The sequence below is a fragment of the Battus philenor genome, unplaced genomic scaffold (assembly GCF_028537555.1).
Source record: "Battus philenor isolate CCGP_79_NKW_IND1 unplaced genomic scaffold, ilBatPhil1.0.hap1 SCAF_21, whole genome shotgun sequence".
Lineage (NCBI taxonomy): Eukaryota > Metazoa > Arthropoda > Insecta > Lepidoptera > Papilionidae > Battus > Battus philenor.
This window is the reverse complement of record NW_027181684.1, coordinates 5936032-5961249: the sequence shown is the minus strand read 5'-3', so window position 1 is coordinate 5961249 and position 25218 is coordinate 5936032. Positions and strand designations below refer to the sequence as shown.

At 34.0% G+C, this 25218-nt stretch overlaps 4 protein-coding genes across 5 annotated transcripts in view; 2 read left to right on the top strand and 2 right to left on the bottom strand.

Annotated features, from left to right (window-relative positions):
- The first annotated feature begins 286 nt into the window (after nt 1-286).
- LOC137923193 (cytochrome P450 6B5-like) lies at nt 287-2163 on the top strand. The gene is made up of 2 exons (XM_068766370.1): nt 287-1633; nt 1919-2163. Exons 1-2 carry the CDS (start codon nt 301-303, stop codon nt 2080-2082), a joined length of 1497 nt encoding a protein of 498 aa, XP_068622471.1. The 5' UTR covers nt 287-300; the 3' UTR covers nt 2083-2163.
- A 2101-nt stretch (nt 2164-4264) lies between these two features.
- Nucleotides 4265-6660, bottom strand: LOC137923194 (cytochrome P450 6B1-like). The gene is made up of 2 exons (XM_068766371.1): nt 5328-6660; nt 4265-4923 (listed from the first exon to the last, which is right to left on the bottom strand). Exons 1-2 carry the CDS (start codon nt 6658-6660, stop codon nt 4760-4762), a joined length of 1497 nt encoding a protein of 498 aa, XP_068622472.1. The 3' UTR covers nt 4265-4759.
- A 1572-nt stretch (nt 6661-8232) lies between these two features.
- LOC137923473 (uncharacterized) lies at nt 8233-8880 on the bottom strand. Its single transcript, XM_068766732.1, has one exon. The coding sequence runs from the start codon at nt 8878-8880 to the stop codon at nt 8233-8235; it is 648 nt and encodes a 215-aa protein (XP_068622833.1).
- A 7089-nt stretch (nt 8881-15969) lies between these two features.
- Nucleotides 15970-25218, top strand: part of para (paralytic) — a 30901-nt gene continuing 21652 nt past the window's right edge. Inside the window, exons 1-11 of one of the 2 annotated variants that reach the window (XM_068766454.1) lie at nt 15970-16116; nt 16301-16333; nt 17538-17693; nt 19516-19721; nt 20433-20561; nt 20874-20965; nt 21236-21448; nt 21527-21584; nt 21657-21801; nt 22345-22509; nt 22953-23264. In XM_068766454.1, coding sequence (XP_068622555.1) covers nt 15970-16116; nt 16301-16333; nt 17538-17693; nt 19516-19721; nt 20433-20561; nt 20874-20965; nt 21236-21448; nt 21527-21584; nt 21657-21801; nt 22345-22509; nt 22953-23264 — 1656 coding nt within the window. Of the gene's footprint in view, nt 16117-16300; nt 16334-17537; nt 17694-19515; nt 19722-20432; nt 20562-20873; nt 20966-21235; nt 21449-21526; nt 21585-21656; nt 21802-22344; nt 22510-22952; nt 23265-25218 lie in introns of those variants that run through there. The other variant, XM_068766453.1, reaches the window with a different exon arrangement.

Genomic DNA, 25218 nt, shown 5'->3' with positions numbered 1-25218 from the left:
TATATGAGTGACTAGTAATGAGTAAGCAATTCACGCATATACATAATTCAACAATGTTTGTTTGTGCTATTCATCTGGAACTAAATACTAACCGTCTTTTCAGCTTAATAATAATACGTGTTGTAAATATTCTAACGAACATACTGACGTAAAGCGGGGAACTTGCGAAACTGTTTTTTTATATTCTTGATATGTTTGACTTAAAATAATTTACGATAAGCCCGATAAAAATAGCCTACCAATATATAAGACGGCATGAGTTAATTTCGTGTCAGTAAGTGTTTTGACATCAAAGAAAAAATGTTGTTTATAATTGTGACATTGATAACTTTACTTGGGGTTTTATATTACTACTTTACTAGGACTTTTAATTATTGGAAAAAAAGAGGTGTTATTGGTCCGAAACCAGTACCGTTATTTGGAAATCTCAAGGAATCTACACTTCGAAGAGAACCTATTGCTTTAACTATAAAAAAAATTTACGATCAGTTTCCAAACGAAAAAGTGGTTGGTATTTATAGATTAACAACACCATGTTTGTTAATACGGGACGCGGAAATCATTAAGCACGTCATGATTAAAGATTTCGACTTATTCATAGACCGAGGTGTTGAATTTAGTGATACTGGTTTGGGTGCAAACATCTTCCATGCTGATGGTGAAAGGTGGAGAATACTTAGAAGCAATTTTACACCGTTATTTACTTCTGGGAAGTTAAAGAATATGTTGTATTTAATAACAGAGCGAGGTGATAGCTTTATGGAATATGTTAAAGACATTTGTGAAAAGCAAGTAGAACAACCAGCACATCTTCTTCTACAGAAGTATACAATGTCTACAATTGCAGCATGCGCCTTCGGTGTTGATTTAGACAGTGGAATGGTTGACACATTGAACAAAGTAGATAAAATGGTATTTTCTCCCAACTACAGTAATGAATTAGATATGATGTATCCTGGGATATTAAAAAAATGTAACGGTTCACTATTTCCTAAATTTGTAAAAACATTTTTCGACAGTCTTGTTCAAACTGTTATCCAACAAAGAGGTGGACTACCGACAAATAGAAAAGATTTTATGGATTTGATTTTAGAAATGAGACAAAAGAAAGAAATCGAAGGAGCTAAACGTCAAGAAGGAGAAAAGGCAAAGACGATTCAACTAACTGAAAGTGTGATTGCAGCACAAGCGTTTATATTTTACATAGCTGGCTACGAAACAAGTGCCACCACTATGACATTTATGCTTTATGAGTTAGCGAAAAATCCTGAAATACAAGAAAAGCTTACTGCCCAAGTTGATGAAGTTCTTAAACGTCATAAGGGTGAAATAACTTACGATACTTTAAAAGATATTGATTATTTCGATCGAGTATTTGATGAAACTTTACGAAAATATCCAATCGTTGACCCATTACAACGTAGAGCTCAAAGAGATTATACATTCCCAGACAGTAATGTAACTATTAAGAAGGGACAAGTGATACTAGTGTCGTGTTGGGGTCTTCATCATAACCCTGAATATTATCCCGATCCCCAGAAATTCGATCCAGAACGTTTTAGTCCTGAGAATGAGAAACATAGATCTTCCGGTGCATACATGCCTTTCGGAATGGGTCCTAGAAATTGTATAGGTACGTAAATTTTACATTAAACATTGGTATATTAAAAATTATATTCCAGTCGTAAGTTACCATCAAGATTTGATTAACACTGTTAAACGATAAGACGATAATATCTGTTCATCTTAGAGAAATATTTGAGGAAAAGGTGGACTTATTAATTGAAAAAAAAATTGGCTGTTTGGTTAAGGGGATCACTAATTATATGATAACTAAATGAATAATAAAAAATTGAAATCAACATAAATTTTGCGTTCGTAAATTTTATAAATAACTTGAGCTCTGTTTATATTTCAGGAATGCGGTTCGCTAGGTTGCAATCCCAAGTGTGCATTGTGAAACTGTTGTCCCAGTTCCGTGTGGAGCCTTCGAGAAACACTTCGCTTAATTTGACCTTTGATCCCATGCGGCAAGTCTTGTTCCCTATTGGAGGAATTTACCTGAACTTTATACGGAGATGATCTAACCTAAGCGCGTCTAACTTTTCTTTCGATCTATAAGTTCTTTAGTTTTTGTAATAAAAAAGTTATATAATTGTTAAATTTTTAAGCCTTCTTAAATAGAGCCATGAAGTAAATTACTGAAATATAATTTGTACATATGTATCTCATGTTATTATTATAACGCTATTTTAAATTGAACACAACGTAGTTATTACAAAAAATACTACAAATGTTATTACAAATGAAGGTGACTATAGTTCTCGATGACAAGCCAAAATAACTAAAATTTTGATAAATTCTTTACAATAATCATAATGATATCAACTCGTGAGGCGTAACTTTTCATGATAACCCCGCTTCAGCGCTTTTCTTTCAACAGGGCCAAAATAGCATACGCTATGAATTTATAATTTCAGAGGTCAATTTATCTTTGAATTAATATTTATTTTGCAACGTAATGATTAAATATATCTTTAAGGTTATGAAACGGTTTATCAGATAAATTAATTAAATATACAAGCAACAAAATGCTGTTACTATTAAGCGCTTTTTGTACAATTTACCTCTTCACGAACATATATTTTTAATTAAACTACTGTACACCAATTTATGATAGAGAAGTCTAATATATAATTATATTGAGAACCTATGCGGGACACATCGAAATCTCTAAATAAATAACCGCAGTGGAGAAATAAACATTTTACTAGGCGCCTTAACATAATCTTATTTTTCGTAAAAGCATTCTTTCAATCTTGAAATTCTTGGTCTGATGGCAGGGAACACTGAAGTATTTAAGATTGATATATTGTCGACTTATTGTGAAATAAACGAAAAGTTTTATTGGTTATGGAAGAGAATATATTATAGTCTTGTCGTTTAATTAAAACTTGTGTTAATCTTCCATTTGGTCCGGGTGGTCCATGGTTGGTGAATATATTGAAGTTGTTCTTGATGCGTGTATAGCACTAAAATAATGTAATAAGTAACTCTCGGCTAAGGTTAAAGGTAACTAGTATATAATGAGAAATATATAATGTAGGGTCATTATATAATGACAAATATATATTTGAAATTCGCGCGTTTCCAATGTTAAATTTGACACGTTATCTTCGCGCTTTAGTTGATGATTTTATGTGTTTATAATGATGATACTGATTAGTTGTGGTGTTCTTCGATTTTCACATGAACACGTCTCGCTTAACTGTACAATGTCTTAGTAAATACTGCTGGATTTTTTCACACTGTTAGGCAATTGAGTGTTTATTTTACTTAGTTCGCTTTTTCCGCTCTCCAGATCGTTGTTAGTAGTTGCGTATAGAGTTATTTACACGAATTTAAATACTAGTTAGTGACTTTTGGGTATTTACGTTATTTCACAAGGGCTGGAACCGGAAAAAACTTATACCTAAAACTACTACCTAAGAAATCTATGAAACGAATTAATAGTAACAAAAGAGAGAAAAAAATGGAGAAGGAAGCTGAATAATAGGGTTTAGTGTTTAGTCTGAACTGTATGAGGATTATACCTAGTGCGGGGCTCTAATGATAGAGTGACATAAAAAGTAGCAAATTTTAAGGAAAAAAGGAAAAAATTGGCTTGTCATATATTTAATCTCTACAAACTTTATCTTCGAAGTTAGTTTCACTAGTCGCTGTTGAAGGACGTCCCTCTCACGGATCATCGCTGAATATTCTGACCATGTATAAATGCGTTAAAACAGTTATGTTAGAAGGAGCATCATCACCAAAAGCTAACCGAAGTCTAAGAAAGAAATAAAGCTGAGACCGCAAAGAATATCGCAAATAATAATGAAATGAAAATTTTCAGGTGGATTATAAAGCTGGAAATTAACTTAAAATTTATTAATTTTTGTAAAAAACAAATGGAAAAACTAGTTCAGAGATGAAAAGAGTAGTAAACATATATTTTATTTTCCTGAGACTTGTTTAATAACTTTCAGCATCACCAGCAAAAAGAATAAAACATCACATCGTGTTATTTATACGAACTAAATAAATTATATTGTACATGTTTATATATTGTTAAAAAAATATGCCGCAATATACCGAAATCCAATATTTATTAAGTAAACATAGATTCATTTTTATCACTGATAGACAAACATTAAAATTGCCATCAACGGATAAGATTTCTGAATATTATTTTGCAACTAGAACTAACAATCTTTTTATTGTTTAGTTGTAGTACAATCCTCATCATCATAAAAGCCGATCATTATTTACTTTTTGCTAATGTATATATAGATAAGATATTTGCAGAAATCGTAAGATTAAGTAATAAAAATTGTCTATACAATGGTACTCATTTAATTATTGCAAAACAGATTCTACCAAGACGTTTCAAAAACGTCGCTTGACCTTAAACCTAACGATAAAGTTTATAATAAACAAACGGAAACGACGGTTTTTTAATCGCGACGAGAGAAGAGTACAAAGTCGCAACCATTAGATAAACTAGATGTACTTATTACCTGATTACGTTAGCGTTAACATAAAATAAAGAATTGATTACTTGGACATTTCATGTTCATGTTTTTATAAAAATTATCACAATCACTTTTTAATTTCTTGATATTCATTGTTTTGTTTTAAAAAGCGTATCGCTTCAAAATAAAACTTAAAACTAAAAAGAAGTTTTTACGATCAATAGTGATGTTTTTGTTTGTCACCCTTATCTTCTTATAAAGTTTAGATAAATTCCTCCAACGGGAAATACTACGAGACGCATAGGGTCGAAATTCATATCAAATTTGGTATTTTTGGAAGGCTCTACGCGGAATTTGGACAAAAGTTTTACAATGGCCACTCGAGTTTGCAATTTAGCGAACCGCATTCCTGAAACAAGATAAGGTTTTTTTTATAAAAATTACAATTTCTATTTCGCAAATACTAGGCTCTGAATATTCAATTAATCAAGTATAAAAGATGCCTGATAGAAGTAATTTTCAAATGTTAAATATCTTTTTATTAACATTAACAAAAGAAATGTACACACTGGCTCGTTGTATATATTTGTACATTACAATAGCATTCATAGCAAAGCAATGCAACTAAACGCTTTACCCAATCAATTTACAATGCTAATTGCAGCAACGATAAAACATTCATCAACGGTAAAGCTTTTGTAATACTTTATCATACGACAATACGTATGCGACTAGTCGATGTTCTTGATTATTAAAATGTTATGATGTTAATTTACCATAAGTGTAAAGTTTTAATAAGAGACATGTACGTACCTAAACAGTTTCTAGGGCCCGTTCCGAAAGGCAAATAAGCACAGGAGGGTATATTTTTCTCATTTTGCGGACTAAAACGTTCTGGGTCAAATTTCTCCGGGTCAGGGTAATATTTAGGGTTATGATGAAGACTCCGGCATGAAATAAGTACTAGTTGTCCTTTCTCAACTGTGATATTAGTGTCTGGAAATGTATAATTCTTTTGAGCTCTGCGTTGTAGGGGTTCTACGATGGGATATTTTCGTAAAGTTTCATCAAATACTCGGTCAAAATAATTAACTTCTTTTAAAATTTCATATGTTAATTCACTCTTATGACGTTGAAGAACCTCATCAATTTGTGCAACAAGTTTGTCTTGTATATCAGGATTTTTCGCTAATTCATAGAGTAAATATGACATAGTGGTGGCACTGGTTTCGTAGCCAGCTACGTAAAAAACAAATGCTTGTGCTGCAATAATACTTTCAGTAAGTTCAAATGACTTTATCTCTTCTCCTTCTTGTCTTTTAGCTCCTTTAACTTCTTTATTTTGTCTCAATTCTAAAATCAAATCCATAAAATCTTTTCTATTTGTTGGTTGTCCTCCTCTTTGTTCAATAACAGTTTGCGCAAGATTGTCGAAAAACGTTTTTACAAAACTAGGAAAGAGTGAAGAGTTCATTTTTTTTAAAATTCCTGGATACATCATATCTAACTCGTGGCTGTAATTAGGAGTAAGCACCAATTTATCTATTTTTTGCAAAGTTTTAATCATGTTTTCATCTAGATCAACGCCGAAAGCACAGGCTGATATGGTGGACATTGTATATTTTTGAAGAAGAAGATGTACAGATTGTTCTGGTTGGTTTTTACAAATAGATTCAACATAATCCATAAACATATCGCCCCTTTCGTTTATCAGATACAGCATGTTCTTTAGTTTTCCAGAAGTAAAAAGCGGTGTGAATTTGGTTCTGAGTATTCTCCACCTTTCACCGTCAGCGTGGAAGATGTTTGCACCCAAACCGGAATCACTAAATTCGATTCCTCTATCAGCGAATACCTCAAAATCTTTAATCATGACTTGCTTAATGAGGTCCACGTCGCGTAACAACAAACACGGTGTAGTCAATCTATAAATACCAATCGCCTTTTCATTGGGAAATTCATCGTAAATTTTTTTTAACGTTAGAGTAACATGTTCTCTTCGTAGTGTAGCGTCCTTGAGATTTCCAAATAACGCTACCGGTTTGGGACCAGCGACACCTCTTTTCTTCCAATAATTAAAAGTCCTAGTAAAGTAGGAATATAAAAGTCCGAACAGTGTTACCACAATCACTATGACATACAACATTTTTCTTTAACGTATAATCACTTAATGACTCGAGAAACATTTGGAATATGTCTTATATACATAAGCAACATTGTGTTTAGCAGGCTTAGGCAAGGCAAGGTTATAATGACTCTGCGCGAATTTTAACAGTTACCTTCATTTGTTTTATCGATTTTTTTATATCATTAATGTTTATGTTATTAATTAATCTGTGTTCGAGTTTTCAATAAAAATATTATACATTCGTATACGTCTACATATGCTATATATAAAAACGTAGCCTGCTTTGTTTTACGTCTATTGCACGATCTCTAGAAGTAATCAATATGTTTTACAATTATAATAACTAACATATCTTGCTTTTCTTGCCACCTAGAGATTTTAATTCCAAGAGTAAAGAGTAGAAAGCTATAATCTTATTGGATTTCCACCTAAACTGAACTTGTTCCACCTGTACTGACTCATCACGAAACCTTTGGAATCGAAATGTTTAGAGACTTGAAATATGGTAGTAATAATCCCTTAACAAGACAGAGGTAACCTAAGAACGAGAAATTTAGCGGGAATATTTTTAATGGGAGCGGGGACATTTGTTTTAGTTTTGACAGAGTCAAAAATAACTGCCTTATTTTCAAGTCACATGTCACGGCCAAGTAGTTTAAACACTAACAAAACATTATATATAATGTTTGCAAAAAACATTTACTTACGTCTTACAAATTGCGGATATTTGTCATATACAAAATTGTTCAAATAAATTATTTATATTGACAGGTGTCTGTCCAAAATATTCTTACATTTTAAACAAAAAATGATCTTGAAGCATTATACATATTTTAAGATAAAAAATCATGAATCTGTCCACGCGGAAGTTTCAATTTGGTCATTTAAATGAACTGTACATCTATTATTTAAAGCATGTGCTTATACATGAAACATGTGAATACAATTTATCACTAGGTTGTAACTAATATTTACATTATTTATTAAGCACTGCGAAGGTACTTCTTGCGAAAGCTTTTCACTAACGAAATCAAGAATAACATTTTCTTTTGTATTTATTTAATATAAAAAATCATATATAAAATTTATCTCACAAGCTATAATATATTTTAGTGAACATTTTTAAATATGTGTAATTGCTTAATATTAGGCAACGGGTGCAAATATACATAAAGATTTTAGGAGTTTCAAGGTGAACATCGCAAAGTTATTATGGGGTCTAATGATAAAAAATTAAACCGGATTCTTTTACGAAATACAATTTGTGGTCTACCCTTGAACCTTCCTCTGTGACCTCATTATATTCAAAATAAACAGAAATTATAGTATACAAACCGGATAAGGATAAATTATATATATGTAATGGTTTTACGATTTGTATACTAATATTTGCGATCAGGTTTTACAATTTTCAAATAAATGTATTAATTTTAAAATAAATTATTTAAGATACGTTTCTTATAGTATCAACGAATCATAATACTGCAAACACAACTAAAATATTGGAGTGTATAATATCCGGAACTCAAATTAATTTCCTATACCAATACAATGAAAAAAATTCATAATGATCATTTCAGCCGTAAGCGATCATTGCTGGACTAAGATAAGGTCGGTAAGGTAGTGTCGCAGAATAGGGCAGTCAGGCTTATCACTAATTTGTCGTAGAATGTCGTTGGTGCTTCCACGTACTCTGTGCAGAAGTGATGCGGTCCGTTTGCGCAATACGGTGTGAAACCCGTCGGTGCGCGTAAGCGCAAACATCTCGGACGCGCTGCAGTGACGTGGAAGCCCCAACAACATCCTAAGACCATTATTATATTGTACACGGAGGGCACTGAAAGTCCGCTGCGTGTAGCTGACCCACAGATTGCACGTGTACAATGTCTGGCAGTACGCCTTAAACAGGGTGATCTTCACCTCTGTGCTACATCGTGCAAATCTGCGGGCCAACATATTACAGCGAACTGCCATTGCCCTCCACTCCCTTTCAATATCTTTGTCATCTTTCAGGTCCTCACTAACCACATGGCCGAGGTACTTGAAAGACGACACTCTTTTTAACGGTTCACCATTAAGTTTAATGGGCGGTACCTGAGTGACCTTGTGATTTTTTGTTTGGAACACAAGGAGTTCTGTCTTATTTACATTGTACGAGAGGCCGTGAGACCTCGCGTACCCTTCACATATGGCCATCAGCCTTCTCAAAGCAGCCACCGACGGACCCAGCAACACCATGTCGTCCGCATAACTGATGCTGTTTATACAACAACCATCAATATAGCAGCCGACACCGGCACTGCCGAGCCCAACGATTAGCTGATTTATGTACAGATTAAAAAGCAAGGGCGAGGTCAGACCGCCCTGCCTCACCCCGCATTCCAACCTGTACGCGTGTGAAAACTGGTCCAGCCATTTGACCTGGTTAGTTTGGTAGCCATACCAAAATTTTAAAATGTTAATATATTCACCTGGCACACCAGAATCGACTAACTTAGGCCATAAAATGTCGTACCTAACCAGATCAAATGCTTTGGAGCAGTCCAGGAATGCAGCATAGACAGCTGTTTTCCTATCCGTGTAATACTTGACAGTATGTTTGAGGATACGTGTTCATGTTCACGTAGCCGGCACGAGTACGGGCAAATATTTAAATTAATTAATTACATATATTTTATTGTAAAACTAATATGGACAAACGTCCGAAATAAATGATAAATAAATAAAATAAATAAATATATAAATAAGCTTCCCTCGTAAATTTTCAACAGGATCACAGCGGACAGCGTCTTACGACAACCTTAAGGAGGTCCTTTATTCACTTTCATACTCTTGCTGCGCTTGCCGATCCGTAGTCTCCACTCCAAATCATTAAGGACACTTCAACTTATCAATCCGATAGGATATATTATCGGTTATCTTCATTCATCGGCAGATTTAGTAATTTCAGATTTGATCTTATAGACAAATCCCTGACATACTTATAAAAAACGAATGTGTTTTAAAAACTATCGAAAACCTTAACACCGAGACCTTCCATCTACAGGTTGCTGAAAAGACAAAAAGATTAATAACTAAAGCTTATCGAATGGTATCGAAGATAAAATTTCAATGATAAATTAGATAATCTCCTTGTTTCGTGGATGGTGTTTTAATTCGTAGTATAAATGGGGATATACATCTTCAGCCCCATTGAGCTAGTGAATACTGCAACAACCTGAATTTCGATCAATAGGAAAACTGGCTAATAATTATTCTCTCGACAGAGAACAGAAAACTTTTTGTTATAGATAAATGCCAACAAAATATTTCTTTGAAAATCTTTCAAGCGACCAAAAAGCAGTGAAAAGAATGAGAATTCTCCCTTGTAATTATTTAAGCCATATCGTCGATGACTTTGCTGATATATAAATTTATTAGGAAAACAGGAAGCGAGTCTGATGATTATGAGTATTTCTCAGATATGGAGTCGTAATCAGAATCATATTAATAAATATCTGACATTAATAAAGTAATGAAAAAATTTTTCTTCACATTTTACACATATATAACTTTTTTAAAACTACACATTTTTTTAGCATTTGTTATCACAACGATATACTTTTCTTGACATTTTTGGATAATGGAAAAACTGGAAACTCTTTATTGTCAATTTTGTGTTAAAAATGAAACGCATTACACTGCTTAATAACCTTCCAATACGAACGTGTACCTGTATTACTTTATCGCATGCAGATTTGTTAATGCAATATAAACTACTCAAAACAAAATAGGGCCCACCGCAACTTTGTCTCTAATCGTGTTTATAAATAATTCATATACTAATCATTGACAAAATGAAGCAATACCACTTCTAGCACACATGTTTATTGGTTCATAATGATGTTTTAAAAGTTAACTTTTTTGTTGATTTCAAGTGGGTAGACAAAAAAGTAAAGTGCTTAAATTTATCCATTTCTTAAATTTTCAATCGTTTGTGTTCTCAGTCTTGCTTTAAGCGCAATACTTTGATCACACTTTGTTTAGCTGTGTTTTTTTCGTTTCGGCATTATTCCCGATTACAATGCAAGGTTCTCGTCGTCATATGGATGTGGAAACTTCGACAAGGGCAGTTCTTTGGCTTCAAGAGGGAGAATCACAAAGATCGGTTGCATCTCGCCTTGATGTGTCACGGGGAGCTATTTGAAACGTATGGGAGCGGTTCCAGGAGACAGGTAGAGTGGCTGGAAGACCTGGATCAGGAAGGATTCGAGCCACAACTGCTCAAGAAGAGCGGTACACTCGATTGACTGCGCGCCGGGACCGCACGACAACCGCCCGGACCTTGCAATCCCGGCTAAGGCGATCTACTGGCACACGCGTTAGTGGTCAAACCATTCGGAATCGACTCCACGAGGACGGGCAACATTCTAGGATGCGTGTTATTCGTTTAAAATTAACAAGGGCTCACCTGGCAACACGTTTGAGGTTTGCGCGTGAGCATTTGGATTGGACCATGGACAATTGGAGGACAGTACTCTTTTCAGACGAGTGTAAAGTTAAGTTTTTTAGCGATGACAGACGTGTACGTGTGTGGGGAAGAGAAGGAGAACATTTTACTGAACTATGCATGCACGGTACTGATCGTTTTGGGGGCCCGAGTGTGATGATATGGGGCGGTATAAGCTTGTTAGGCAAAACAGAGCTGGTGATCTTGAACGAAGGGACGGCAACTGCAGCCAGTTACGTCGAGCAAGTAATCCGACCTTATGTCATCCTATATTCACAAAGAGTAGGTGATAATTTTGTGTTTATACAAGACAACGCTCGTGCGCATACAGCTAGGGTCACTCAGAGGGCACTTTCTGATGCCAATATCTCGGTTTTACCTTGGCCAACAATGAGACCCGATCTCAACCCGATTGAGCATTTATGGGATCAATTGAAAAGAAGTCTTAAGAGACCCATAGCCACGTTAACAGCCAACAGGACCTCATTAACGCGCTGAAACTCTGTTGGGAACGAATACCCGACCAAAACATCACTCATCTGATTGAGAGTGTACCAGATAGACTCAGAGAGTGCATACGAAGCAAAGGAGATCCTACTCGATACTAAAGAAAAGCTCCCGGCAAGTTTATTTAAAACAAACAGTGACTATAAAAGTTTTTATTGACAGTCTACTTAGTGCTCATTTTCTCTAAAAATGTGTATTTGAGTGTATTGCGATAAAATTAAACAATTTAAACGTTATTTTGTGTTTACTTAATGTGTAAAACCCTAATTCAACATCGACTAATTGTAAAAATTTAATAATCATGTATGCACATAAATTAAGGGGCAAAATGATGGTGGGCCCTATTTTGTTTTGAGTAGTATATATTAAAATTTAAATAATTTTATTTCATATAATTAAAGCCTTTTGTAGGGTCTTGAAATTTGAATAATAAATATTTTTCAATTTGCACTGTACGGCAAGAGGTATATAAGAGGTATAGGTATGAAAAGATTTATTTGGAGGTCATCATTTACATACCAATGTAAAAAAGTGTATTCGTCCAAATTGTCTAGTTCCGATTAGAATAAACATTAAGAAACCTGATACACGAATGTAAAAAACCTAACTTGATGGATGGTGTTGTTTTATTTATTAGTGCAGTGTCGCTGTGGAAGTTAAAACCGTTAAAAATCTTTATGTATATTTTTATTTCATCATTTATCTAAGAGATAAAAACTGGTACTGAACACATTTTAACTGTTTTTGTGTTAAGAATTCTTAATTTGTAATTCGATAAGCGGTAAAAAGAGTCATGTGCTAAAATTGCTAACAGCAATAAAATCTAGAGTCATGACAATATAATTAATCTGTCATCAAATTTGTAACGTTATTTTGAGCACCGTTGAAATTGTTTCCAGAATGAACGAAAGTATTATAATATCCATTCTAATTCTATTATTTACAAATGTCTAAAATTAAGTACAAGATATGGTTTAATTCTGTCACAAATAAATAAACAAATTTATTATAGGGTTTACAATACATGGCCCGTTATTTTAAAGTTATGATTTAATTTGTAACGGTCATTTTCACCATGATTTAAATACTTTAATTAAAATTTCAACTCAAAAACTATTTGAAAATAAAACAAAAATAAATTAATTTACTTTTCAACTTTTGATAGCAAATACGAATGACATCATAAATCGAAACAATTTTAAGCCATTATTGTACCCAAGATGAAAATTAAAATTATTCAAAAATATGTTTTTAGTTAATTACAATGTTTTTTAAATGAAAATACGATTTTTAGTTCTTTTGTTTAAATACATTTACGTACGTATCACGATATTTCTGGAACTATATTACTCAAAGACTTACTTTATGGTACCAATATTCCTCTGGCCACGTTGAGTTAACTAAGAACAGATTTTATAAAACTCTACCTGAAAGAAAAGGGTTAGAAAGGGCAATTTTTTTATTTCTGGTACATAGCGATCTGTCTAACACAATAAGCCAATCCGCTGGAAAGTGTCAATTTTATGTTTAAGATGTCAGAAGGAAACTATGTGTGTTTATATCATTTGCTGTCAAATCCCACCGCCGTGTGTTAGCAATCATCTGGCATGTCTGGTCTGCTATGTCTTGTAATTTCCTGTTTTACGGTATTTTTATGTCCTTGTATATTAATTTGTCGCTGAAATAGCTGGAATCTTTCACCATGACTCTCAGTGCTCTAGTCTGCAATCTCTCTAGTATTTCAATATTGCTGTTGCAAGCTGTACCCTAAAGTTGGGTACCGTAAGTCCAGATTGGTTTAAGATGCTTTTGTAGAGGGATAATTTGCTTTCACACCACGTGCTATTTTCCATTGTGCGGGATAGCGTACCAGCCTCTGACATGCATTAAAAATTGCGTGATATTTACCACACCTTTTTTTGGTAACTGGCCTGTTGTGAATTTTTATAGTCAATATAGGGACGTATTATTACATAGTAATGAGTTGAGATGAGTATCATCTGGTGATGAATTATATACAGCTCGCTGGTAGTATCCAGTGCTACACAGGATTTCACATTGCAAAATCCATCTCATTAACGAATAAGTACGTAAAAGTCAACAAACCTTTCAACGCTCTTGGTTTATACGCGTACATATAGTAAAGTTTCACAATATCCCTTAGACCCTCCTTTATTTAATCTCAAATTGAAAATAAATAATTTAATGGATGTTTTTCAAGCCATTCAAGTTTTTAGTTAAATAAGAAAAAACATTTAAACCATTTAAGTTTTCAGTTGAAAAAACGAAATGTGTGGAATTTGATTTGTTAACTCATTTACATGGTTATATTATATGTTAGGTTTCATTTCATTTTCATCGGAGCAAATATTAAGATTCTGGCCGGCTATTTTCAGCGAATCAGTTCTTCGAGCCGGTTGTAGCATACTACTTAAACGTTAAAATAATTGATGATTCAAAAGTGTGTGTAAATGATATTTTGAATTTTATGATTTTTATTACAGAAATACGTTTATTCGACAGGCGCGGCTAGAGTTGTGCTGCAGATGTCGCAAGTGTGCCAACGCTGTACGAAGGAGCGCGCGCGGTGTGAATGCGTCGCGGCCCACGTCCGGCACGGTCCTTAAACACACCTCCCTACGGTTTATTATACGGTACGTGCATTATTTTATGCAAATAAACTTACTTTCTTCTAAGAAAGGGACTATTATATAGCTACTTCCGCTATGCAGCAGTAGTCGTGCAATGAAGTGCACCGCCCGCCAGCCCGCTGATAAATGCGCTTGCGGTAGACAATGCGTAATACAACTACCACCGTTAATCGACTCTACACGTGTTTCACCTCTCCACGAGGTATTCTCAGGAGATGTTACACCGTTTATGACATCGTTTATAACATTACTGCTTTACATGACTTCTCTACTTTACTTGACGTCACATTTCAGTTTCAAATCGATTCAAAGATATCGCCGTTGTTTTTCTTTATCACCGGCAAGAGTTGACGTTTAAGTCACATAAAAATTTGCGAAGGTTTAAATATTTATGATAGTAAAGTGTTATATTTCTTCCACTTTCAGGTCGGACATGAAAAATCTTGCCTATTTGCTGGCTGTCCCTGGCGAACTCGTGGTAAATTTCATCTCTTTGGTAGCCGCGGTCACACTGCTTTCGTGGACGACAGGTAAATTACCAATCTAAATATAGTTACTCCAATAATTTTTATAGAGATAAAATAATATATTGTCAAAATTTAAATATATATAAGAAAACATCAAGCAACTCTTCTAATAATTACATCTAATAATCGAAGATAGAAAAAGTTCTCGCTGTTTACGTTAATACTAGTGATTTGCAGTTCAAAGCCTTGAATGAGATTTTCAGAGTAGCTATGGTCAGTTTTGGGGATATCACCACCTTCTGTCTGTCACCTTGTTGCTATTGAACAGGCGCAGTGGTTGTTCGTTACTACATCAAGACTTTTTAAAACTGGGATAAAGTTATCTATTTGTTACGCTGCAAGTATTTTAGAGCTGACCAGGTAAATATGTAAATTGGCACACGTTATCGCAGCGCGATTAGTCTATTTTAGTTACGGATTACTTATATGGGGTAATGGTGTAGATATCAATATAATTTTAGAAGTAAAGAAGAGAGCTTGCTATTCGTCTTATAGTAAATTGATAACTACGTATATAATAATAATGTAAAAATATGTACGGTAATTGTATATGTATAATAATTACAGTTAATATGAGAAAAAGAGAGATGGTACATAAGGCACTAAAAATAAAGATCAACCATACCTTTCTCAAAGTTCGATAAAAATCTCTTATTTAGGCAACTGTTTGAGATTTTTACAACACACATGCGAATAATGTCTCTAAGCTATCATGTATTAAATTCAAAGATAAATAAAACTGGTAAGTTTAAATGATAAAAGTTAGGTATTGCTCTATCACTTAAAATATTTCTCTTCTTCTTTAAGTTCTTTTCCGATAAGGGCCTCTTTTAGATTATGCTTTTGAATGACCCCTGTTAATCTGGTATAAAGTAATATATAATACAAAAGGGTACTTTTTATACAGAAGGGCGTACCGCCCGTACGTGGTCGGCGGGAAATCGCGGGCGCAAAGCGTGCCGCCGCGCGCGTTTCCCCCACCACTCACACCCCCCTATTCACTGTTAGCAGGTAAAAAATTAATAAACAATTAATAAATTCAACCTATAATCTAATGGTAGTTATTTTAAATCCGCGAATAAATCTAAATATATGTAAAGGTTTGGTTTACTATTCGCAGTAGGCTGTTCACTCAGGGGGAGCTCGATAGACAATGTCCGAGGATTTGGACTCGATCAGCGAGGAAGAACAAAGCTTGTTCCGACCTTTCACACGCGAGTCACTCGCCGCTATCGAAGCCCGCATAGCTGAGGAGCATGCTAAGCAAAAAGAACTCGAAAAAAAACGAGCGGAAGGCGAGGTAAGAAATGAACCTAATCTTTGAAGGAATTCATAATTATGGATTCTTTTTCAATTATATCTCTTTTTCAATATTATATTTCATCTATTTCAATAAGTAAATTAACAACGAACACATAGACATTGTTGAAATCAGGCCGGAACCTAACCTATAGATCTGATGAGTAATTTTTAAACTATTCCAGAACGATTTGGGGCGGACGAAAAAGAAAAAAGAAGTAAGAACGCTTGCTTGCCCCTTTTACCTTTTTACGGCTCGTTTTTATTAGAAAAAAAAAATCAGCAAGTTATCGCTTGTTACTTAGAGTTAAATATGAAAACAGTTTGTTCTGTTTCTGGAATTGCAACTATGTCTGCGATAACTTGCATTTGCATTTCGTTTTATCTGCATTAATAACATTTAATGCATTCTTTCTTAACACATCGCTTTATTCGCGACGTTTTGTGTAAGAAGTTGCGCTAAAGTTTAGCTGTGGACAAGTCTGTAGTAACAGCTAACCTTACCGTAGTTGGTTAAATGATGCTTATCATATCGTTTCGCATAAAATGTAAATTTTTTCCATCCTAATGCCCTGTGTTTATAACCCGAGTCTGAAAATTATTTATTGATATTAGTAATGTCCAAGAAATTAAAAAAATAGCTCACGATAAAATCCTTTTGATTCTAAGCAGGTAGTCAAACACTAGCAAACCGCAAGATTATGTTTAAAAATAAAAACGTTAATTTCCATTTCGTCACCGTTCCTCCGTGTCATTTTGTTTTTGATGTGGCTCCTCGAACTCTCGAGTGTTTGTAAACAATATTTTTACCAAAACAAAAGCATTAGCAAAAGACACAAAGCACAATTAATTCACCATCATAATGCATTGCACACGACTGGCTCGATATCTGCCACTTCATTTTTGGCTGTTTCATTCTAGCATGGTGGCATCACCTAGCTGTCTTAGAGCATACGAATAAATGAAACGAACTCCTATTCTGAGACCCATCTCGAATCAGTTACACTGTTGAATATTGCAGTGATGCCAAATTCGAAATGGAGGCATTATAGGAACGTTTGAACAGTTCGCTTTTAGCTTGCCAAGTTAAGCATCGTGGTAACGGGCGGCGGCATCAGAATTAGCGTGTACTGGCTTCAAATGCGATCATGTGAACGCTGTAATTACACCATTGAAATGTTATAAGATATTGGTAATAAAAGCTAAATATTGATTTACTGCAACACTACGCGTCACTAATAAAAGCTTATAGTAGTGATGTATTAAAAACATATTGTTGCTGTCGAACACGGTGTAATAAAGCCAAACTGAAACTTCACTATTCATATATTTTCATATTACATAACTCACAACAGTTAAAAGGTACGGAAATCTCAAGTTTATTATATTAAAAAAAAATTTACAAGTGTTTATGTTTGGCAGGTGCGTTACGATGACGAGGACGAAGATGAAGGTCCTCAGCCGGACGCAACCCTGGAGCAGGGTCTCCCACTGCCGGTGCGAATGCAGGGCTCTTTCCCCTTGGAGCTCGCTTCGACACCTCTCGAGGATATTGATCCTTTCTACCATAACCAAAGAGTAAGTATCAGGCTTGATGATTTTAAGTTACACATTAAATTTATACATATTTATTTTGTATTATTATTGCCATTCCTATACAGTATTCGCCGGACGTTTTATATTATACATTGTGAGACAATTGTTTTTAAAAAATAACACTGGAACCTAAATTAGTGTTCTCCTATGTCTTAGATGCTAGTTTTTCCCATATAATTATTTACATTTTTTAACATACATCTTCACGAGAATAAAAACATTTTAGTTATACAAAATCACATTTACAGGAAAAGTTACATTATGAAATATATGGACTTATGTTTATTTTACAAATACAAAAAAAGAAACATTCAGTTGAATAGATTTTAGCTGACTGTTATAAATGAATGATGAATGATCTCATATATAAATCTATTTTGTTTTTGAAATAAGTTACAAAATCGATAAGTATGTGTTTCAAGGTGTTGAAAACGATAAAACAGAAAAAATTGCTAACAACTTTTTTATCTGATAAACATACATATCACGAGGTACACGTGTATGTACATGCGCAAACTGATGTTCACTTTATTCCTAAAGTCTAGTTTAAAATTGTAATTCCTAATATTGTTTATCATAAATATGATCACGTTCATCAACAAATAAGGAAAATTTTGTGAAACTATTTCTATTTACAGTTGATTATGCCGACGTATTTTATGTTCATTTTCGTGTTAATATTAGCCTATTAATTAGCATAAGAAAAAAATTAACAACAATAACAGAAGTTTTTTCGTCGACAATTTGATGACATCGTTACCAAAATCGAATATGTCTCAAAGATATTATTATTATACATTTTTATTATTATAGATATATATTCTCTTCCCTTTTCAACACATTCTTTATATTCAAGATTCTTTGATTTTTATTAGGATCCCGTGGCAATTTACAGAATTTATACTCTGCTAACTTCTGTGGAATATTTGTAAATAAAAACAATCATATATAAGACCCATATCAAAATATAACAAAGATAACAGAATGCTAAGTCTTGTTAGTAATTTACTTAACAAATGCTATGATATCCGCGTGGAATTTTTGATTATTACGTAACACTGGAGGTATTGTTTTTTGCCACCTGTTCCGATTCTATTTATGGTAAAATGTGCTGGTGACAAGAGCAATTATTATTATAACATAAAATGTATTGTGATAATTTATTACGAAATATAGAAGCATTATACATTGGCATTGAAAACATTTAGTCTTTAAATAAGCAAACTATTAGTTTTGCCCAATCTTGATGAGCATACTTTAACTTCGTTGCTGTGAATAACTCAATGGAAAATAAATTATATTATGTGTTGTGTTAAGCATCGGTAGCTCTGTTGTCAAAGTTGTTCAATGTTGTTTCTTATAATACGAGTATATTTATAAAAAACAACTTTGTTGTAATTTTTCAACATGGCTGTTTAATTGTACCTTTGCATACAAGCGCCAGTAAATGGTTAAATGTAAAATTCACTTATTAATATTTTTTGAGTACGTTTTAGCCTAATATTTCAATAAAATGATTTTAAAACATGCCACGGATTTTATGAAGATATCTAGTCTTTACTGTTTTCTCATATTAATAACCAACTAATAAAAAATCCATAGGTCATTTATATATCTTATCTGGCCAGGCAAACAAAAACACAGATTACCGCATGTACTCAACGAAAATATGCTCGTCATCATTACTCAACACGATAAACGTAAAATTCAAATCATTTCGTTGTTGGATGCTACGTACCCACCGAATGATTTGCAAATATGTTCATATAAACAACGAATGTTGCAAAAAATTGTTTTGTTCCAGACTTTCGTAGTCATAAGCAAAGGCAAAGATATATTCAGGTTTTCGGCAACTGACGCCTTATGGATACTGGACCCCTTCAACCCCATAAGAAGAGTCGCGATATATATATTAGTACATCCGCTATTCTCCTTATTTATTATCACAACGATTTTAGTGAACTGCATTCTTATGATAATGCCCACTACCCCTACCGTCGAGAGCACTGAGTGAGTATTACTTCTTTTTACCCGCACATCGCCATTATAACGACGAAATTACAAATTTCATATACTCATTGGTAGAGTGCACGCTAGTTTCAAAATTGTTAGTTTCAATCTAGTTTTTCAATTATTGATAGGTGTTTAGATACTATTAAGCATTATTAGACCGATATATGCCTAGTTTTGTATAAAGATATTCAGGTTATTATCGTTTAAATCTTAACTATATTCTTAGTCGCTGTTGTAATCTTGAAGTGCAGCATTTTTATAAACAAACTACATATAAAATGACTCATACTGCGGATATACAAACTTTTACTGTTCATTAGTTTTGGAATAAATTTGCTCTAAACAAACTGAAATTTCTACCAATCAATTTTTCGAATACGTCTCGAGGCTTAAGATTTACACTCCCTGTGCATCGTTCCTACTTTTAATTATTTTTAGATTTCATCAGTAATCACGACTTGAGAATGGTGACATATGAAGCCACCAACGTGTACATACAGTAATGGTACCACAAATCATTTAGACCTAGTTTACATAAAATAGAATTTTTATTATTATTATTATATCGCCAATAAATATTTCTGATAACTTTTTAGTGCCACCCGTCATATGCGTTTAACATTAGTGGTTGACATTTTAATACATTTTTCATTGAGAACTTTGTATACTTTTTGAGCGGCGTTCCACAATGGAGGTGAATTTTTACAGAGTTATCTTTACCGGGATCTACACGTTTGAATCGGCGGTGAAAGTAATGGCCAGGGGTTTTATACTACAGCCATTCACATACCTTAGAGATGCATGGAATTGGCTTGACTTCGTAGTTATAGCTTTAGCGTGAGTAGTAGTCAATTTATTATAATTACGTAGACAATTTCTATGAGCGTTTATATAGTAGTTTATTGTCGTTACCTTACTAAATGACTCTTTAATTATAGTTGTATTATAGAAAAATTCTTTTTGCCAAATTTAGAGATTACAAACTTAAGTCAAGAAAGTTTTAAACATTTTTAAAATACTTCAGAGAAGACGGCCGACGTGTGGAACTCCTCAGAACCACGACGATAGAAAAGCGTTTTACTTAGAATGAATATAGTTTAGTATGTAGTTATATTAATATAGTTGTTGTTGTTGTGGGTATGTTTACAGTTATGTGACGATGGGCATAGATCTCGGCAACTTGGCCGCGCTCAGAACGTTCAGGGTTCTGCGAGCGTTGAAGACTGTGGCCATCGTACCGGGTAAATCTATTTGTATATTAACACTTAAGTAGTGAACCAGTTTATACCTAACCTATACGCCTACAAGCGCTTATGTGTTAGAAATGCTTAGACTACCGTTTAGTAATTTAGACGTTAATGATAAAATATTTTTTTCAAGAGTGTGACGAAATACAATTATTAGTTATTTATACTTGTGTGGGTTTTACAATTTTTTCGAGGTTGTATAACTTTTATAGATACCGCTTCACGTATTCAAAAAGTGTCCGACTAATGTTAGTTATCTGACAGGGTTGAAGACTATCGTCGGAGCGGTCATAGAGTCGGTCAAAAACCTGAGGGATGTAATCATATTGACGATGTTCTCTCTGTCAGTGTTTGCGCTTATGGGCCTGCAAATTTACATGGGGGTGTTGACTCAAAAATGCATTAAAGTGTTTCCCGAAGACGGCAGCTGGGGCAATCTTACAGATGAGAACTGGGAGAGATTTTGTCAGAACGAAAGTAAGATCTATTATTTCATAACTTGTCATAGCAAATATTTCACACTTTTTTATTATCCATGATTGCCTAATGTTTTAGCAAACTGGTACGAAGAAGGCGGAGAATATCCTTTGTGTGGCAACTCGTCTGGAGCAGGGTATGTTTATATTAAACCGTCAAAAAATGTGACTTGTATCGACGTGGTACTAAAGAATGTTTTACGTTTTAGTCAATGTGAGCCGGGCTACGTGTGTCTACAAGGATACGGTCCGAATCCAAACTACGGTTATACAAGCTTTGATACATTCGGTTGGGCATTTTTATCCGCTTTCCGACTCATGACACAGGATTATTGGGAAAATCTTTATCAACTGGTACGTAAAGTTTATTTGATTATAATAATAAATAATTATGTCTTCTGTCACGTTGATTCATTCTCAACCGGATTGCTAAAAGGTCGATAACTTTAAGATTTAGGAACCAGCCATTCTGTAAGAGACTATATTTCAATAAACATTTTATCATATTATCATTGGCGTCATTTGTCATGGTGTGATTTAAAATCATGGTTGTTAAATTTAACAAAAAAACTTCTTTTATTACAACTGGTGTCGAATGCTGTGTTTTGTAATACAAAGCTACAGGAAAGGGTGATTACTTAATGATACCTTATATAGACAACACAAATTACAATGTAGTCAATTATTTTAAATAGTACGTTCTGTGCTAAAATGCGTATGGTGCTATTCATGGTGTGGAACGATGACACGCCACTTTTGCATTGCAATTGACACGCGACAGCACCGTGTTAAAGAAAACTTTGTATAAAAAATATCGTATTATTAGATATTATTATAATAAGTATGATAAATGATTGCTGATATAATAATCAAAAAAATATTTTAAAATTCTTTCAGGTATTAAGATCAGCCGGATCGTGGCACGTACTGTTTTTCGTAGTGATCATCTTCTTGGGCTCGTTCTACCTAGTTAATCTAATTTTGGCCATTGTTGCGATGTCATACGATGAACTGCAAAAAAAAGCGGAAGAAGAAGAACAGGCTGAAGAAGAGGCTTTGAGAGTAAGATTCCATATACACTAAGTCCTGGAGCTAATTAGTTGATAGTAGTTATTTAGTCAAGGATACAAAGTATTTTAAAACATTAAGAATCTTTGTACATAATATAAGAGTGAGATGTTTATATGGTACGAAAATAAAAATCTATATCGTTTTGTACGTTACTACTATCTGTTATTACTTAACAAAAATTTGTATTAAATCAGACCTTTGTGCAAATTTGTGCACTCGGTCATTTTAGAAGAAATCTTTTTTAATGCATTTTTGGAGAGTGTATCCCAATGAACACTGCAATTACATATATTATTTTAATGTTTTGTTCAATGTGATTTTCTATTTAATGTAGGCCAGTTTCTAGTGTCTTTAGGCTGAAATAATAATGATGATTAAGTATACACACTAAGATCAACGATTGATCATTTAAAGGTGTACTCTTTTTTATTAAGGAAGCCGAGCAAAAGGCAGCGGCGCGGGCGGACAAGCAAGAGGCGCGGGAAGCGCACGCTCGGGAGCAAGCGGCAGCTGCCGAGGCGGCCGCGTATGCAGAGGCACACCCCGCCAAGTCCCCGAGCGACTTCTCCTGCCAAAGCTACGAGCTGTTCGTGAACCAGGAGCGCGGCAACCAGGACGACAATACGCGCGAGCGCATGTCCCTCCGTAGCGACCCCTTCCAGGACTCGGTGAGCACACAGCCCGCGCACAAGCCCACCGCCGACCCGCACCACGAACCGGCACGCCGACAGAGGAAGGTCAGCATGGTGAGTATGCCCACAAACACGCTGCGCTTGGCCCGAACATGATTCAAACGTCACTGCGTCCTATTATCCACTTTTACTTAATTAAATTATATATAATATCTTTACGTGACCTCCAATTTTTTTTTAATAAAATAGTATTTATAATAATTGTTTCACTTAACGCAGTGCATATGTAAATACATAACGAAAGCATTTCCACCAAAAAATGCGATGTGCTATCTATTTGACAGTCATTTGTAAAAATTATGCAAAATTCCCTATAATTTTAAATTGTTTAATTTTACATCGCCTGTCCTCTTTTATTGTAAAGCAGAAAGTGGGTAATGTCACAGAATCTATATTCAGATCTAAGACCTAAATGGTGTTACAAATTGTACATATGATTCAAAGTTATAAAACCGATTGAAGAAAAAATTTTATTCGAGTCATTGACGGCTGAGGATTGTCTTTTCAACTTAATACATTTTAAAACTTTGAATTGTGAATTTTAAGCCCTAAGTAATAAAATTATGACTGCTACAAAATGCTACCATAACCAGTATTTCTCGTATAATTTAAGTTGGAAGGGCAGTTAATCAATGTCTGTCGCTAGTAGCTTTTACTTTAGTTTTCACTATATTTCATGGGTGTTTTAATCAAAACACGAATATACAGATATTTATATTAAGTGGTTTCTTTCTTTTGGTTTAAACGTTTTAAAATTAATTTAATTTCTTGTGAACTTCCACGGGTAATATCTGAATATTTGCATGAGACAAATTATATTATTTGTTATTTAATGTCAACTAAAGCAACGAGGCATGCACTCAATTATTTGTGTTACAATCATAACTCTTTCATTAAAAATGTCATTTGTTTTTTGTTACATTCAATTTGTCACGCCTACAATTCTCTCCATTTGATTTATTATTTTCACATTTCGCTTATCTTTGAAAAAGGAAATCCGATCATTTATTTCGTGCTATATCTGACTACAAAAACAGTTTTATTAGTCGTCAGAAATGTTTTAGAGCGCAGGCAAAAATTCTTTTGATTTATTCTCTTTCTCTTTTAACACAAGAAAAGTCTTATGTATCGCATGATTACGTTATAAATTATTTACGCTGTTCTTTTGGAATGATTACAAATTTCATAGTGTCGTAGATAATCTCATACATTTAGATTCCTCGGACTCCAATAGTATTTTGACGTTAGATTTAACAAGACCTTGAATGTGAGGTCTAAATGGCTCACACGATATAAGGTTTATGAAGTAATGAGTAATTTAATAATTAAATACTATTGGAGATATTGAGTCTATTGTCATGTTAGATTGTTTCTTTCGTAATGTGAATGTCCACGAACGGGCTGAGCAGAAACTGAACATAGCAACGATGAAGAGGTAGGTTCGGTCAACATAATTAATTTACTATAGCAGTTGATAACATGTTAATTGTCAATTCCTCAATTTTGATGAGTAATATGCGGAGGCTTCGCAGTTGTACACGAAAAAGAACAGTCGTCATGACCATAGATGTAGATCAAAGAGAATCCGTTTTGTTATGACATGAACAACTAGCTAATGTGCATGTAGTTTGACACAAGTACTTCATGTGTTTATAAACAAAGTTACCTGACTAACCGTCGCTTTCAATCATTGTCATCGCTTCTTCTTTATCGGTGTAATGTTTCTGCTACTTACAGTAAGCATTTTGTGGTGTTATCACAGCAGTAGCGAATATAGAAAACTTCTTGTTGTAATCCAAACTAACGTTTGAAGCTAATTATCTAGACGTTACGTAGATATGGATGATGCTGCTAAATAACCACTTTTTAAGTTTTTACAATTTTCGTTAAAGCTGCGACATCACTGTCTATCTTCCTTAATGTATTGATGTGTGCTCTCCGTCCTTTTTTCTGGTTGATCTTTGTCTGTATTAGCATATTAATGTTAGAAGAGAAATTACTATAAAAC

What these genes read in the sequence shown, in the direction of transcription:
- LOC137923193 (XM_068766370.1), top strand. Translation starts at nt 301, where the DNA reads ATGTTGTTTATAATTGTGACATTGATAACTTTACTTGGGGTTTTATAT. An exon ending in GGGTCCTAGAAATTGTATAG is followed by an intron (nt 1,634 to 1,918) that starts GTACGTAAATTT and finishes TTTATATTTCAG; the next exon opens with GAATGCGGTTCGCTAGGTTG.
- LOC137923194 (XM_068766371.1), bottom strand. Translation starts at nt 6,660, where the DNA reads ATGTTGTATGTCATAGTGATTGTGGTAACACTGTTCGGACTTTTATAT. An exon ending in GGGCCCTAGAAACTGTTTAG is followed by an intron (nt 4,924 to 5,327) that starts GTACGTACATGT and finishes ATCTTGTTTCAG; the next exon opens with GAATGCGGTTCGCTAAATTG.
- LOC137923473 (XM_068766732.1), bottom strand. Translation starts at nt 8,880, where the DNA reads ATGGTGTTGCTGGGTCCGTCGGTGGCTGCTTTGAGAAGGCTGATGGCC.